This window comes from Triticum urartu, chromosome 7A (genome assembly GCF_056163025.1).
Source record: "Triticum urartu cultivar PI428250 chromosome 7A, HENAU_Tu73, whole genome shotgun sequence".
Lineage (NCBI taxonomy): Eukaryota > Viridiplantae > Streptophyta > Magnoliopsida > Poales > Poaceae > Triticum > Triticum urartu.
Genome location: NC_141879.1, coordinates 224128741 through 224146873, shown reverse-complemented (window position 1 = coordinate 224146873; position 18133 = coordinate 224128741). Strand labels below are relative to the sequence as shown.

At 41.2% G+C, this 18133-nt stretch overlaps 1 protein-coding gene across 1 annotated transcript in view; it reads left to right on the top strand.

Annotated features, from left to right (window-relative positions):
• Positions 1-8980: 8980 nt before the first annotated feature.
• Positions 8981-18133, top strand: part of LOC147959115 (uncharacterized) — a 57722-nt gene continuing 48569 nt past the window's right edge. Inside the window, exons 1-2 of the mRNA XM_087532474.1 lie at positions 8981-9625; positions 10902-10969. Of these exons, the coding sequence (XP_087388600.1) occupies positions 9152-9625; positions 10902-10969 (542 nt within the window). The 5' untranslated portion in view covers positions 8981-9151. The remainder of the gene's footprint in view (positions 9626-10901; positions 10970-18133) is intronic.

The window sequence follows — 18133 nt, the reverse complement described above, 5'->3', positions numbered from 1 at the left end:
TTACTATGAGTCTCTAGGATTCGCGGATCGTCAGCAAGGCAAGTAACACTTTGATCATATCCCATTATTACCCAGTTTTTATGCATTAGTTCCAATCCTCAAACATTGCATGATTAGGATGTCATTAACTTGTGGGTTGGGAAGTAGTTGCTGAGGTAGAACCTATTGCCCTGTTACATTCAAACCCTTGGGAGTTACTTCTACGTATTGCTTATTGCTATGCTATGCTCGTAGACGTGGTTTTGGGTTTGAGTGAAATTCATGTCAGATGTGAGATTGTTAATTAATGGTTCAACTTAAGGTGGCAACTTAATCAAACAACTGGGTGGATTGAGGCACCTGGGGAACCCAGTGTTGTCTGTTTTTTTGGAAATCCCGGGGTACCCGTGTGATCTTCCTATGGACCGCCACCCAGGCTCAAAGGGAACTGAGATGATTCATGCTAGAAACTTCCGTGTGCAGCCACAAGCTATTATGGGCTCTAGCATAGTTGAGTAAGTTACGTGAAGCTCTTGAAGAGGTAGATCAGCAGGTAGTGGGTTTTGTAGGTTTGGTATGGTCTACCCGGAGTAGAGAGTTAATGTTTTTGAAAGACCGTGTCTCGGTCATCCGTTTCTCAAATACCATGTAGTGCGAGAAATCCAACGGAGGCGATCGAGTCTTGTGGGGAAAAGTGTGCAAACCTCTGCAGAGTGTACAATCTAATCATGGTTAGCCGTGTCCCCGGTTATGGACAATTCTTGAGTATCTAGTACTTGGGTTATCACATGTATCTCACCATGCTTAATTAATACTGTTGGGTTGTTAATCACTTTAATTGGGATTGAGTTGGGGTTACCTTCTCAATGATGTTTCAACCACCATGATAGTAAAATTAAAATCTATTCCGTTGTTGTAGGGAAAAATTGGCTTTTCGCAAAACTACAACCATACAGCTTTCCACTAGCCATATATGCATGTAGTGATAGCATTATTCTGTTTCTGCTCTACTGTGTTATATTGCCAGCATACTCCATGTGCTGACCCATTTTCGGGCTGCAACGTATTATGTTGCAGACTTTTCAGACGAGGAGTAAGGTTCGTTAGGTCGTTGTCGTGCAGCTCAACTATGCCGTTGGAGTTGATGGACTCACCTTATCTTCCAAGCCTTCCGCTGTTATCGCATTAGATGGCCTTAAGCCATATTATTGTAATAAGTTCTCTTTGGAGACATTCGATGTAATAGTGTGTGATTGCTACTCTGTTATAAATCCTTCGAGTACTGTGTGTGTCAGCATTACCGATCCAGGGATGATACTGAAGCACAAAGACTTGACCATCTGAGGTCGGGTCGCTACACCATACCACGTACCTATTCCTTTTCGGAGTCTGAAACGTTCTGGAAAGTGTCCCTTATGTATTCCTCCGGGTTACGGTTTCAATAATATTAGTTTCAACATTTATGGGATTACCTGAGATATAATGTTTGATTCTTTGACCGTTCACCACCTTCGGATTTGTGCCTTCGAAGTTGTTGATTTTTATGGCACCGGAACGATAGACCTCCTTGATAACGTAAGGACCTTCCCATTTAGAGAGAAGTTTGCCTGCAAAAAATCTTAAACGAGAGTTGTATAACAATACATAATCACCTACATTGAACTCATGTTTTTGTATCCTTTTATCATGCCATCTTTTAACTTTTTCTTTAAACAGCTTGGCGTTTTCATAAGCATGGGTTCTCCATTCATCAAGTGAGCTAATGTCAAAAATCCTCTTCTCACCGGCATGTTTGAAGTCATAGTTGAGCTCTTTAATAGCCCAATATGCCTTATGTTCTAATTCAAGAGGTAAGTGACATGCTTTACCATAAACCATTTTATACGGAGACATACCCATAGGATTTTTGTATGCAGTTCTATAAGCCCATAATGCATCATCAAGTTTCTTGGACCAATTCTTTCTAGATCTATTAACAATCTTTTGCAAAATTAATTTAAGCTCTCTATTGCTAAGTTCTACTTGACCACTAGACTGTGGATGATATGGAGATGCAATTCTATGATTAACATCATACTTGGCAACCATTTTACGAAAGGCACCATGAATAAAATGTGAACCACCATCAGTCATTAAATATCTAGGGACTCCGAACCTCGGAAAAATAACTTCTTTAAGCATCTTAATAGAGGTGTTATGATCAGCACTACTAGTTGGAATAGCTTCTACCCACTTAGTAATGTAATCAACAACAACTAAAATATGTGTATACCCATTAGAGGAAGGACACAGTCCCATATAATCGAAGCCCCAAACATCAAATGGTTCAATAACAAGTGAATAATTCATAGGCATTTCTTGATGTCTACTAATATTACCAATTCTTTGACATTCATTGCAAGACAAAACAAACTTACGGGCATCCTTGAAGAGAGTAGGCCAAGAAAAACCGGATTGCAATACCTTGTGTGTAGTTCTATCTCTAGCATGGTGTCCTCCATAAGCTTCGGAGTGACATTTGCGTAAGATCTGTTCATGTTCATGCTCAGGTACACAACGTCTAATAACACCATCTACTCCTTCTTTATAAAGATGTGGGTCATCCCAGAAGTAATGTCTTAAATCATATAAGAACCTTTTCTTTTGCTGGTATGTGAAACTAGGTGGTATAAACTTAGCAACAATATAATTGGCATACCATGGAGCAGTACGAGAAGCATTTATGACAGCTAATTGTTCATTAGGAAAGCTATCATCAATAGGTAGTGGGTCATCAAGAACATTCTCTAACCTAGACAAGTTATCTGCAACGGGGTTCTCAGCTCCCTTTCTATCAATAATATGCAAATCAAATTCTTGTAGTAGGAGAACACATCTAATAAGCCTAGGTTTAGCATCTTTCTTTTCCATAAGATATTTAATAGAAGCATGATCAGTCCGAATAGTTACTTTAAAATCAACAATATAAGGTCTGAACTTATCACAAGCAAATACAACTGCTAAGAATTCTTTTTCAGTAGTAGCATAATTTCTTTGGGCGTTGTCTAGAGTTTTACTAGCATATTGGATAACATTTAATTTCTTATCAACTCTTTGTCCTAGAACATCACCTACAGCATAATCACTAGCATCGCACATAATTTCAAAGGGTAAATTCCGATCAGGTGGCTGAACAATAGGTGTAGAAATCAAGGCTTTCTTAAGTATTTCAAATGCTTCTACACAATCATCAGCAAAGACAAAAGGGATATCTTTTTGTAATAGGTTAGTCAGAGGCCGAGAATTTTTTTAGAAGTCCTTAATGAACCTCCTATAAAAACCGGCATGACCAAGGAAACTTCTTATACCTTTGATGTCCTTGGGACACGACATCTTCAATAGCATCAACTTTAGCTTTGTCAACTTCAATACCTCTTTCAGAAATTTTATGCCCCAAGACAATACCTTCATTGACCATAAAGTGGCACTTCTCCCAATTCAAGACAAGGTTAGTTTCTTCACATCTCTGCAAAACTCGATCAAGGTTGCTCAAGCAATCATCAAAAGAGGATCCATAAACAGAGAAATCATCCATGAAAACTTCACAGATCTTTTCACAAAAGTCAGAGAATATAGCCATCATGCATCTTTGAAAGGTAGCAGGTGCATTACATAAACCAAAAGGCATACGTTTATAAGCAAAGGTACCGAAAGGGCAAGTAAAAGTAGTCTTTTCTTGATCATCAGCTGACACAAGTATCTGAGAGAAACCAGAATAACCATCTAGAAAGCAAAAATGTGTATGTTTAGATAATCTTTCTAGCATTTGATCAATGAAAGGCAAAGGGTAATGATCCTTTTTAGTAGCTTTATTTAATTTGCGGAAATCAATTACCATCCTATAACCTGTAATAATTCTTTGCGGAATCAATTCGTCTTTATCATTAGGAACAACAGTAATACCTCCTTTCTTAGGGACACAATGGACAGGGCTTACCCACTGACTATCAGCAACGGGATAAATTATACCTGCCTCAAGGAGCTTTAATATTTCCTTTCTTACCACTTCTTTCATCTTAGGATTGATCTGTCGTTGGTGATCAATAACTGGTTTGGCATCTTTCTCCAAATTTATTTTGTGTTGACATAGAGTGGGACTAATGCCCTTAAGATCATCAAGAGTCTATCCAATAGCAGCACGGTGCTTCTTTAGAATTTTCAATAATCTCTCTTCTTCATGCTCTGAAGGGTTAGCACTAATAATAACAGGATATATCTTCTTTTCATCGAGATAAGCATATTTAAGAGTATCAGGCAATGTTTAAGCTCAAACATGGGATCACCCTTGGGTGGAGGAGGATCCCCTAGGATTTCAACAAGCAAGTTGTGTTTCAGAATAGGTCCCTGTTTAAAGAATACTTCATCTATTTCCCTTCTTTCATTCATGAACATATCATTTTCATGGTCTAGCAAATATTGTTCTAAAGGATCAGTAGGAGGCACAACAATAGAAGCAAGACCAATAATTTCATCTTTACTAGGAAATTCTTTATCATGGGGTTGTCTACGAACTTTAGCAAAATTAAACTCATGAGACATATCCCCTAAACCAACAGAAACAATATCCTTATTGCAGTCTATCTTAGCATTAACATTATTCAAGAAGGGTCTACCAAATATACTGGGACAAAAGTCATCTTGTGGGGAACCGAGAACAAGAAAATCAGCAGGGTATTTAACTTTCCCACACAAGACTTCAGCATCTCTAACAATCCCAATCGGTGAAATAGTATCTCTATTGGCAAGTTTAATGGTAACATTGATATCTTCTATCTCAGCAGGTGCAATATCATGCATAATTTCTTGGTATAAAGAATGGGGTATTGCACTTGCACTAGAACCCATATCACATAAGCCATGATAACAATGATATCCTATTTTAACAGAAATAACAGGCATGCCTACAACAGGTCTATGTTTATTTTTAGCATCAGGTCTAGCAATTCTAGCAGCTTCATTGCAGAAGTAAATAACATGCCCATCAATATTATCGGCCAAGAGATATTTAACCATAGCAATACTAGGTTCAACTTTAATTTGCTCAGGGGGTTTAGGTGTCTTAATATTACTTTTGTTAACCAGAGTTGAAGCTTTAACATGATTCTTTATTCTAACAAGGAAAGGTGGTTTCTCAATATAAGCAGCAGGAACAATAGGATTATCATAAGTGATACTCTTTTCTTCAACTTTAATAGGTTCAACTGCTTTTACTTCAATGGGAGGATTATATTTAAACCACTTCTCCTTAGGGAGATCAACATGAGTAGCAAAGGATTCACAGAAAGAAGCTACTATCTCAGAGTCAAGTCCATATTTAGTGCTAAATTCACGAAAAGCATCGGTATCCATAAAAGATTTAACACAATCAAACTTAGGTGTTATACCTGACTCCTTACCTTTGTCGAGGTCCCAATCTTCAGAGTTGCGTTTAATTCTTTCCAATAAATCCCATTTGAATTCAATAGTCTTCATCATAAAAGATCAAGTACAAGAAGTATCGAGCATGGAGCGATTACTGAGAGAAAGCCGAGCATAATTTTTTTGAATAATCATTTCTCTTGAGAGCTCATGATTGGGGCATGAATAAACATTGACTTAAGCCTCCCCAAGCTTGAGCGATGCTTTCTCCTTTGCGAGGCCAAAAATTATAAATATAATTACGATCACGATGAACAAGATGCATAGGATAAAACTTCTGATGAAATTCCAATTTCAATCGCTTGTAGTCCCATGATCCCATATCATCACATACCTATACCATGTCAATGCCTCTCCCTTCAAAGATAAAGGGAAGACCTTCTTCTTGATAACATCATCGTGCATACCTGCAAGCTTAAATAATCCACAAACTTCATCCACATAGATTAAGTGTAAATCGGGATGCAATGTTCCATCTCCTGCAAAAGGATTAGCTAGCAGTTTCTCTATCATACCCGAAGGAATTTCAAAGTAAACATTTTCAGTAGGTTCAGTAGGTTGAGGAGCAACTCTTTGCTCCACTGGTCAGGGTGAAGATACCCCGAACAAGCCCCTCAAAGGATTATGTTCCATAGTAACAAGTGACAGTAAATTTCAGCACACTATATAAATTTTTCCTTACCAAATTCCACCTACCAAAGGCGCTCCACTCCCCGGCAACGACGCCAGAAAAGAGTCTTGATGAGCCACAAGTGTAGGGGGTCTATCATAGCTTTTCGATAAGTAAGAGTGTCGAACCCAACAAGGAGCAGAAGGAAATGATAAGCAGTTTTTTAGTAAGGTATTCTCTGCAAGCACTGAAATTATCAGAACAGATAGTTTTGTGATAAGGTAATTTGTGACGAGTAGCTGATACGTCTCCAATGTATCTATAATTTTTTATTGCTCCATGCTATTATATTATCTATTTTGGATGTTAATGGGCTTTATTTTACACTTTTACATCATTTTTGGGACTAACCTACTAACCGGGGGCCCGGCCCAAATTGCTGTTTTTTTGCCTATTTTAGAGTTTCGCCGAAAAGGAATATCAAACGGAGTCCAAACGAAATGACACCTCCGGGAACGTGATTTTCTCAACGAACGTGATCCAGGAGACTTGGAGTGGGCGCCAAGAAACAATTGAGGAAGCCATGAGGCAGGGGCGCGCCCTCCACCCTCGTGGGCCCCTCGTTGCTCCACCGACGTACTTCTTCCTCCTATATATATATCCACGTACCCCCCAAACATCCAGGAGCACCACGAAAACCTAATTCCACCGCCGCAACCTTCTGTACCCGAGAGATACCATCTTGGGGCCTTTTCTGAAGCTCCACCGGAGGGGGCATTGATCACGGAGGGCCTCTACATCAACTCCATGCCCTCTCCGGTGATGTGTGAGTAGTTTACTTCAGACCTACGGGTCCATAGTTATTAGCTAGATGGCTTCTTCTCTATCTCTGGATCTCAATACAAAGTTCTCCTCGATCTTCTTGGAGATCTATTCGATGTAATCTTCTTTTGCGGTGTGTTTGTCGAGATCCGATGAATTGTGGGTTTATGATCAAGTTTATCTATGAACAATATTTGAATGTCCACTGAATTCTTTTATGTATGATTGGTTTATCTTTGCAAGTCTCTTCAAATTATCAGTTTGGTTTGGCCTACTAGATTGATCTTTCTTGCAATGGGAGAAGTGCTTAGCTTTGGGTTCAATCTTGCGGTGCTCGATCCCAGTGACAGAAAGGGAAACGACACATATTGTATTGTTGCCATCGAGGATAAAAAGATGGGGTTTACATCATATTGCATGAGTTTATCCCTCTACATCATGTCATCTTACTTAAAGCATTACTCTGTTCTTATGAACTTAATACTCTAGATGCATGCTGGATAGCGGTCGATGTGTGGAGTAATAGTAGTAGATGCAGAATCGTTTCGGTCTACTTGTCGTGGACATGATACCTATATACATGATCATACCTAGATATTCTCATAATTATTCGCTTTTCTATCAATTGCTCGACAGTAATTCATTTACCCACCGTAATACTTATGCTCTTGAGAGAAGCCACTGGTGAAACCTATGCCCCCCGGGTCTATCTTCCATCATATTAATCTTCCAACACTTAGTTATTTCTATTGTCGTTTATTTTACTTTGCATCTTTATTTCTCTTTATCATAAAAATACCAAAAATATTATCTTATCATATCTATCAGATCTCACTCTCGTAAGTGACCGTGAAGGGATTGACAACCCCTTTATCATGTTGGTTGCGAGGTTCTTATTTGTTTGTGTAGGTGTGTGGGACTCGAGCATGATCTCCTACTGGATTGATACCTTGGTTCTCAAAAACTGAGGGAAATACTTACGCTACTTTACTGCATCACCCTTTCCTCTTCAAGGGAAAACCAACACAGTGCTCAAGAGGTAGCAAGAAGGATTTCTGGTGTCGTTGCCAGGGAGATTCGCGCCAAGTCAAGTCAAGATTTGACTCCTGACAATGAGCCATTTCTGGCGCCGTGGCCGAGGAGTCTACGCACAAGTCAAGACATACCAAGTACCCATCACAAACACTTATCCCTCGCATTACATTATTTTCCGTTTGCCTCTCGTTTTCCTCTCCCCCACTTCACCCTTGCCATTTTATTCGCCCTCTCTTTTTCCGTTCGCCTCTTTTTCGCTTGCTTCTTGTTTGATCGTGTGTTGGATTGGTTGCTTGTCACGATATGTAACTCCCCAAGACCGGAGCTTCAGATGCCTTCCAGGGTTTCCGGGTTTCGTCGTGTGATTTGTTTGGTTCACCGCTTTCATCTTTGCATCATGTGCATTGCATCATGTCATCATGCCATCATGTCATTTTTTTTCTTTCTTAACTCAACTAAATAAATTGCATGGATCTTCGGTCCATTTAAATCGAGGGATATTCACTATGGTGATTACTCTTTAAAACTTATTCTCCCAATATTTTAGGGAGCTATATAAATTATATTCCCATTATGTGGAATTACCTTAACACACTTGCAAAAATCCCAAAGCCTTTTATTATTTCAACTCTTGGCCTCTAACTTTGCCACATGTCCTTTCATCATTTTCCGGAGCTCCACCTAATTTCTTGACATTTTTGGGCACTTCGAAAAACCTATCCTAGCTCAAACCTTTTGAATTAAATTCAAAGGAATTTGAATTTAATCTTTCAAACTTGACCTTTTTCTATTTTCCCGGACCGTGAACATTTTTTTCTGAGTCCGTGAAAATTATCCCCGTGCCCAAATTCTTCCTCTAACCTTCTCTTCTCTTTTTTCCTTCTCTTATTTTCTTTGTTTTTGTAAAGAGAAGGAGATGGGAGAGAAAAGAGCCCGGCTGGGCCTCCCAGCCCAGCTGCAACCTGCCAAGCCGGCTCCATCCGCGCTGGCCCATTTGGCCCAAGGCCTCCCGCAGGCCCAGCCGTGCCTATAACCCTAGCCTCGCAGCCACGTTCTCTCCCGATCCCCATATCTCCCCCTCGTTCCTGTGCCGCCGCCACACATCGACGCCAGGGAGAGCGCCCGATCTCCTCTGCCTCCTCCTCTCTCGCTCCCTGCTCGACCCCCACGCCAGGTCCCTCTGTCGGCGACCTCCGCCGCCTTGAAGCCTCTGCTTCTCCTCGCTGGCAGGACTCCTGCGCCTCCTCCATGGCCCTCCTCCTTCGGCCTCCTCATCGTCCTGCCATGGACGCCGAGCTCGAAGCTCCGGCCGACCCTGCCTCCATGACCTTTGCCGAGCAGTCCCTCTCCTGGAGCCGCTCGTTGCTGTTGCTTTTCATCGAGGCGCCAAGTTCCGTCGATCTGCAGCCATCTCCCTCGCGCCCTTCCTCCTCGCCGGTGTTCTACTCGAGGACCAGCCCCGCGCACCCCTGTGCTCGCGGGCAGGGGACCCCAAGAGCGCCGCGTCGTCTCCCTACCTCGCCTGCGCTGCCGGCGTCAACAACTAACAGTGGACCGGAGCCCCTGCCTTGCTCCACCACATCGCCGCACATCCGGCCATCGACGTCCAACTCCTCACCAGCCCGCAGCTACCTCGAGCAGTCCTACCACGGCCATCACCTCCCCGACGCCCTTACTGCTGCTGCTAGACCACCTCGGTGCCACCAGGGAGTACCATGGCAAGTACAATGACTTACGGCACACGGACGACCACCGCACCGAACGCCAAAGTATAGGATGACCCGCGAGGCCCCTGGACGCCAAGTACCACGATGTCGGTGCCCCTCAAGTTCGGCTACACGAAAACGCCAAGTACCCCTACAAACCGTGTACGACTACCGGCGCCGAAGTCCGCGAGTACCACTATGTTTGCGATGTACATCTACACCAAGACTGGACCGACAAGTATCGCGAGAACATTTGTACCTCTACCATCGCCGTGGATCCGACAAGTACCCCTACAACAAGTGTACCTCTACCTCGTCTTCGGAATCGCTAAGAATGTCAAGTACCCCTTCGAGATGACGAGATCGGCAAGTTCGAATGACCCCAAGTACCTCTTCGAAACGACCGAGTACCATTACCATCGGGCGCTTGAACGACTACTTCCTCTACTTCCCACGACGACCCGTGAACAACTACTTTCCCTTCGACACGTGTACCCCTACCCCCGAACTCGATCCGTTCCGATAATGCACGCTTCAAAGGTATAACCCCGAGACGACATCCGTGAACGAATGCTTGCGATGTTTGAGATGCTCATGTTTGCACCATGTCCAATTTGTCACCCGTTTCCTTGTCGCCAACTCGTGGGACGCCCGGAATCCGGGAGCGTCCCACCATCTTTTGAACGCATCCGCACACTTCTCCTTTGCATCGGTATCTCAATCGAGTTACCGGAACCGGAATGTTGCCGTGACACCATTTCCGTTGTCGTTGCCCTGGCACCCCTTTAGTTTTCGCCACGATGACAAATGCCTCATATCTTATCATGTCAACGTTTTCATAAATACTGCATAAAACTTGCACATGTCATTCGCATCATGATAATAACATTTAAATGTTTAAAATTGTTGTTGCACCAAATTGATAATTGCATATGGGGATTTGCAGGATTTGTTGCTTGTTATATCCGGCCCCATTTAAATTGTCTAGATGGTATAGTTTTGTTATGTTTTCACCTCTTGACTTGCTTAACAACATTTAATATTGCTGAGTACATAAACAAGATCGAACTAAATAAGTCACGTGGTGTTTCGTCAATATGCAACGGAGTTGCATATTGAGCTCCACTTAATTTGTAGGGTTTTTTGTGCACTTTGCCATGCCATGACTCATTAAACCGGACATGCATCATACTTGTTGTGCATCTTGCCATGTTGTGGTGGTTGTTTACTATGTTGTGTGCTTCTTTTCCGGTGTTGCTTCTTCGGGTTGGTTCCGGTAACGTCGCGTTTGTGAGGACCCGTTCGACTACGTCCGTTTGTCTTCTTCATGGACTCGTTCTTCTTCCTTGCGGGATTTCAGGCAAGATGATCATACCCTCGAAATCACTACTATCTTTGCTATGCTAGTTTGCTCGCTCTTTTGCTATGCCATTGCTACGATGCCTACCACTTGCTTGCAAGCCTCCCAAATTGCCATGTCAAACCTCTAACCCACCATTGTCCTAGCAAACCGTTGCTTGGCTATGTTACCACTTTGCTCAGCCCCTCTTATAGCGTTGCTAGTTGCAGGTGAAGATTGGAGGCCGTTCCTTGTTGGAACATCATTTATTTACTTGTTGGGATATCACTATATTGCTATGTTATCTTAATGCATCTATATACTTGGTAAAGGGTGGAAGGCTCGGCCTCTCGCCTAGTGTTTTGTTCCACTCTTGCCGCCCTAGTTTCCGTCATATCGGTGTTATGTTCCCAGATTTTGCGTTCCTTACGCGGTTGGGTTATAATGGGAACCCCTTGATAGTTCGCCTTGATTAAAGCTTTTCCAGCAATGCCCAACATTGGTCTTACCATTTGCCACCTAGCCTTTTCTTTCCCTTGGGTTCTACAGACTCAAGGGTCATCTTATTTTAACCCCCCGGGCCAGTGCTCCTCTGAGTGTTGGTCCGACCAAGTAGACTGCGGGGCCACCTTGGGGCAACTTGAGGGTTGGTTTTACTCGTAGGATGTCTCATCTGAGTGTGCCCTGAGAAAGAGATATGTGTAGCTCCTATCGGGATTTGTCGGCACATTCGGGCGGTGTTGCTGGTCTTGTTTTAACCTGTCGAAGTGTCTTGAGTTACCGAGATACCGAGTCTGATCGGAACGTCTTGGGAGGAGGTCTATTCCTTCGTTGATCGTGAGAGCTTGTCATGGGCTAAGTTGGGACTCCCCTGCAGGGATTGAACTTTCGAAAGCCGTGCCCGCGGTTATGGGCAGATGGGAATTTGTTAATGTCCGTTTGTAGATAACTTGAACCTTAACTTAACTAAAATGAATCAACCGAGTGTGTTACCGTGATGGCCTCTTCTTGGCGGAGTCCGGGAAGTGGACACGGTGTTGGAGTAATGTTTACACAGGTTGTTCTCTAGCTTCTCGCTCGTGCTTTGCCTCCTCTTCTCGCTCTCTTTTGCGAATAAGTTAGCCACCATACTTGCTAGTCGCTTGCTGCAGCTCCACTCATATTTTACCTTGCCATACCTATAAGCTTAAATAGTCTTGATCGCGAGGGTGCGAGATTGCTGAGTCCCTGTGGCTCACAGATTACTACTACACCAGATGCAGGGATTGATGATTCCGCTCCAGGAGACGCGTATGAGCTCAAGTGGGAGTTCGACGAAGACTCTCAACGACACTATGTTTCCTTTCCTGATGATCAGTAGTGGTGCCCAGTTGGGGGTGAACGGGACCGTGTCGCATGTTGAGTTCTCTTTTATTTTGGCGCCGTAGTCGGGCCATGAGTGTTTGGATGATGTAATGTTATTTATGTACTTGATTGACGTGGCGAGTGTAAGCCAACTATGTTATCTCCCTTTTTATTATCATATTACATGGGATGTTGTGAAGATTGCCTAACTTGCGACATATGCCTTCCATGCGATTATGTCTCTAAGTCGTACCTCGACACGTGGGAGCTATAGTCGCATCGAGGGTTTTATACGATGACTCTACCTAGATTTTGTGATCTTCACCTTAAAAGGTTAGAATAGATCGAAAGCAACGTCAGGAGTTTTATGACTTTACAATTTGAGCACAATAATTTCTTTAGGAACGAGCTTAAGGAACAAAAAAGCTTTATGGGTTATATGAATAAAGAGCTCGATGATATGTCTAAAGAATTTTATGGTTTGAAATCTCAGATTGCTCATCTCGAAAAATTAATTGCTGAAGTTTCGGATAAGCAGGCCACCTTAGTCAATAAGATGGCCGCTAAGCCGGATTTTTTTTATGAAAATAAATATGAACATATAAAAGTTATTGATGTGTCTCCTATTAAATCTTTGTTTTGCAATATGAGTCTTGATAATAATGGGACTGAAGATGAGCCACCTTTACCTAGAAGGCGTTCCAAAAATTCTGAGTTTTTAGATCTTGATGTAAAAATTGGTAAAAGTGGGATTGAAGAAGTCAAAACTTTAAATAGCAATGAACCCACTATTTTGGATTTTAAGGAATTTAATTATGATAATTTCTCTTTGATAGATTGTATTTCCTTGTTGCAATCCGTGCTAAATTCTCTTGATGCTTATAGTCAAAATAAAGCTTTTACTAAACATATCGTTGATTCTTTGATGCAATCTTATGAAGAAAAACTTAAGTTGGAAGTTTCTATCCCTGGAAAACTCTATGATGAGTGGGAAACTACAATACAAATTAAAATTAAATATCATGAGTGTTATGCTTTGTGTGATTTGGGTGCTAGTGTCTCCACGATTCCAAAAACTTTGTGTGATTTGCTAGGTTTCCGTGATTTTGATGATTGTTCTTTAAACTTGCACCTTGCAGATTCCACTATTAAGAAACCTACGGGAAGAGTTAATGATGTTCTTATTGTTGCAAATAGGAACTATGTGCCCGTAGATTTCATTGTTCTTGACATAGATTGCAATCCTTCATGTCCTATTATTCTTGTAGACCTTTCCTTAGAACGATTGGTGCAATTAGTGATATGAAGGAAGGGAATATTAAATTACAATTTTCATTAAGGAAGGGAATGTAACACTTTCCTAGAAATAAAATTAAATTACCATATGAATCTATTATGAGAGCCACTTATGGATTGCCTACCAAAGATGGTAATACCTAGATCTATCCTTCCTTTTATGCCTAGCTAGGGGCGTTAAACGATAGCGCTTGTTGGGAGGCAACCCAATTTTATTTTTATTCCTTGCTTTTTGCTCCTGTTTAGTAATAAATAATTTATCTAGCCTCTGTTTTGGTTGTGTTTTTTGTGTTTAATTAGTGTTTGTGCCAAGTAGAACCGTTGGGAAGACTTGGGGAAAGTCTTTTTTATCTTACTGTAACAAACAGAAACTTTAGCGCTCACGAGAATTGCTGCCATTTTTATTTGGAGATTGCTATTTAGTTAATTATTTTTGCAGATGATTAATAGATAAATTCCTCACGTCCAGAAATTTATTTTAGAATTTTTGGGGTTCTAGAAGTTGCGTTAGCTACAGATTAATACAGACTGTTCCGTTTTTGACAGATTCTGTTTTTCTTGTCTTGTTTGCTTATTTTGATGAATCTATGGCTAGTAAAAGAGTTTATAAACCATAGAGAAATTGGAATACAGTAGGTTTAACACCAATATAAATCAAGAATGAGTTCATTACAGTACCTTGAAGTGGTGTTTTGTTTTCTTTCGCTAACGGAGCTCATGAGATTTTCTATTTTGAGTTTTGTGTTGTGAAGTCTTCAAGTTTTGGGTAAAGATTTGATGGATTATGGAACAAGGAGTGGCAAGATCCTAATCTTGGGGATGACCATGGCACCCCAAGGTAAAATTCAAGGACACCAAAAAGCCTAAGCTTGGGGATGCCCCGGAAGGCATCCCCTCTTTCGTCTTCGTCTATCGGTAACTTTACTTGGAGCTATATTTTTATTCACCACATGATATGTGTTTTGCTTGGAGCGTCTTGTATGATTTGACTCTTTTCTTTTTAGTTTACCACAATCATCCTTGCTGTACACACCTTTTGAGAGAGACTCACATGATTTCAAATTTATGAGAATACTCTATGTGCTTCACTTATATCTTTTGAGCTATATAGTTTCTGCTCTAGTTCTTCACTTATATCTTTTAGAGCACGTCGGTGGTTTTATTTTATAGAAATAATTGATCTCTCATGCTTCACTTATATTATTTTGAGAGTCCTTTAGAACAACATGGAAATTTTCTTTAATATAAAAACTTTCATACAAGTGCATTGAATACTATGAGAAGTTTGATACTTGATAATTGTTTTGAGATATGGAGATGGTGATATTAGAGTCATGCTAGTTGAGTAGTTGTGAATTTGAGAAATACTTGTGTTGAAGTTTGTGATTCCTGTAGCATGCACGTATGGTGAACCGTTATGTGATGAAGTCGGAGCATGATTTATTTATTGATTGTCTTCCTTATGAGTGGCGGTCGGGGACGAGCGATGGTCTTTTCCTACCAATCTATCCCCCTAGGAGCATGCGCATAATAATTTGTTTCGATAACTAATAGATTTTTGCAATAAGTATGTGAGTTCTTTATGACTAATGTTGAGTCCATGAATTATACACACTCTCACCCTTCCACCATTGCTAGCCTCTCTTGTATCGCGCAACTTTCGCCGGTACCTTAGACCCACCATATACCTTCCTCAAAACAGCCACCATACCTACCTATTATGGCATTTCCATAGCCATTCCGAGATATATTGCCATGCAACTTTCCACCGTTCCGTTATTATGACACGCTTCATCATTGTCATATTGCTTTGCATGATCATGTAGTTGACATCGTATTTGTGGCAAAGCCACCATTCATAACTCTTCATACATGTCACTCATGCATCATTGCACATCCCAGTACACCGCCGGAGGCATTCACATAAAGTCATATTTTGTTCTAAGTATTGAGTTGTAATTCTTGAGTTGTAAGTAAATAAAGTGTGATGATCATCATTATTAGAGCATTGTCCCAAGTGAGGAAAGGATGATGGAGACTATGATTCCCCCACAAGTCGGGATGATACTCCGGATGAAAAAAGAAAGAAAAAAAAGAGGCCATGAAAAAGAGAAGGCCCAAATAAAAAAATGAGAGAAAAAGAGAGAAGGGACAATTCTACTATCCTTTTTCCACACTTGTGCTTCAAAAGTAGCACCATGATCTTCATGATAGAGAATCTCTTATGATATCACTTTCATATACTAGTGGGAATTTTTCATTATAGAACTTGGCTTGCATATTCCAATGATGGGCTTCCTCAAAATGCCCTAGGTCTTCATGAGCAAGCGAGTTGGATGCACACCCACTTAGTTTCTTTTGTTGAGCTTTCATACACTTATAGCTCTAGTGCATCCGTTGCATGGCAATCCCTACTCACTCACATCGATATATATTGATGGGCATCTCCATAGCCCTTTGATACGCCTAGTTGATGTGAGACTATCTTCTCCTTTTTTGTATTCTCCACAACCACCATTCTATTCCACATATAGTGCTATATCCATGGCTCACGCTCATGTATTGCGTGAAGATTGAAAAAGTTTGAGAACATCAAAAGTATGAAACAATTTCTTGGCTTGCCATCAGGGTTGTGCATGATTTAAATATTTTGTGTGGTGAAGATAGAGCATAGCCAGACTATATGATTTTGTAGGGATAACTTTCTTTGGCTATGTTATTTTGAGAAGACATAATTGCTTAGTTAGTATGTTTGAAGTATTATTATTTTTATGTCAATATTAAACTTTTATCTTGAATCTTTCGGATCTGAACATTAATGCCACAATAAAGAAAAAATTACATTGAAAAACATGTTAGAAAGCATTCCACATCAAAAATTCTTCTTTTATCATTTACCTACTCGAGGACGAGCATGAATTAAGCTTGGGGATGCTTGATACGTCTCCAACGTGTCTATAATTTTTGATTGCTCCATGCTATTATATTATCTATTTTGGATGTTAATGGGCTTTATTTTACACTTTTATATCCTTTTTGGGATTAACCTACTAACCGGAGGCCCAACCCAAATTGCTGTTTTTTTGCCTATTTAAGAGTTTCGCTGAAAAGGAATATCAAACGGAGTCCAAACGAAATGAAACCTTCGGGAACGTGATTTTCTCAACGAACGTGATCCATGAGACTTGGAGTGGGCGTCAAGAAACAATCGAGGAAGCCACGAGTCGGGGGGGGGGGGGAGCGCTTACCCCCTGGGCGCGCCCTCCACCCTCGTGGGCCCCTCGTTGCTCCACCGACGTACATCTTCCTCCTATATATATCCACATACCCCCCAAACACTAGGAGCACCACGAAAATCTAATTCCACTGCCGCAACCTTCTGTACCCGAGAGATCCCATCTTGGGGCCTTTTCCGAAGCTCCGCCGGAGGGGGCATTGATCACGGAGGGCCTCTACATCAACTCCATGCCCTCCCGGTGATGTGTGAGTAGTTTACTTCAGACCTACGGGTCCATAGTTATTAGCCAGTTGGCTTCTTCTCTCTCTTTGGATCTCAATACAAAGTTCTCCTCGATCTTCTTGGAGATCTATTTGATATAATATTCTTTTGCGGTGTGTTTGTCGAGATCTGATGAATTGTGGGTTTATGATCAAGTTTATCTATGAACAATATTTGAATCTCCTCTGAATTCTTTTATGTATGATTGGTTTATCTTTGCAAGTCTCTTCGAATTATCAGTTTGGTCTGGCCTACTAGATTGATCTTTCTTGCAATGGGAGAAGTGCTTAGCTTTGGGTTCAATCTTGCGGTGCTCGATCCCAGTGTCAGAAAGGGAAATGACACGTATTGTATTGTTCCCATTGAGGATAAAAAGATGGGGTTTACATCATATTGCATGAGTTTATCCCTCTACATCATGTCATCTTACTTAAAGCATCACTCTGTTCTTATGAACTTAATACTCTAGATGCATGCTGGATAGCGGTCGATGTGTGGAGTAATAGTAGTAGATGCAGAATCGTTTCGGTCTACTTGTCGCGGATGTGATGCCTATATACATGATCATACCTAGACATTCTCATAATTATTCACTTTTCTATCAATTGCTCAACAGTAATTCATTTACCCACCGTAATACTTATGCTCTTGAGAGAAGCCACTAGTGAAACCTATGGCCCCCGGGTCTATCTTCCATCATATTAATCTGCCAACACTTAGTTATTTCTATTGCCGTTTATTTTACTTTGCATCTTTATTTCTCTTTATCATAAAAATACCAAAAATATTATCTTATCATATCTATCAGATCTCACTCTTGTAAGTGACCATGAAGGGATTGACGACCCCTTTATCGCGTTGGTTGCAAGGTTCTTATTTGTTTGTGTAGGTGTGTGGAGCTCGAGCGTGATCTCCTACTGGATTGATACTGTCGGGGGTTAGGTGCGACATATGCCAAAGGATGGCTTATCATGGTGGGGGCGAGTAGAACGTCGCTGGTGCCTGAAAACGGGATGAGGCGAAGACATGCACGCCGGCGAATCTTA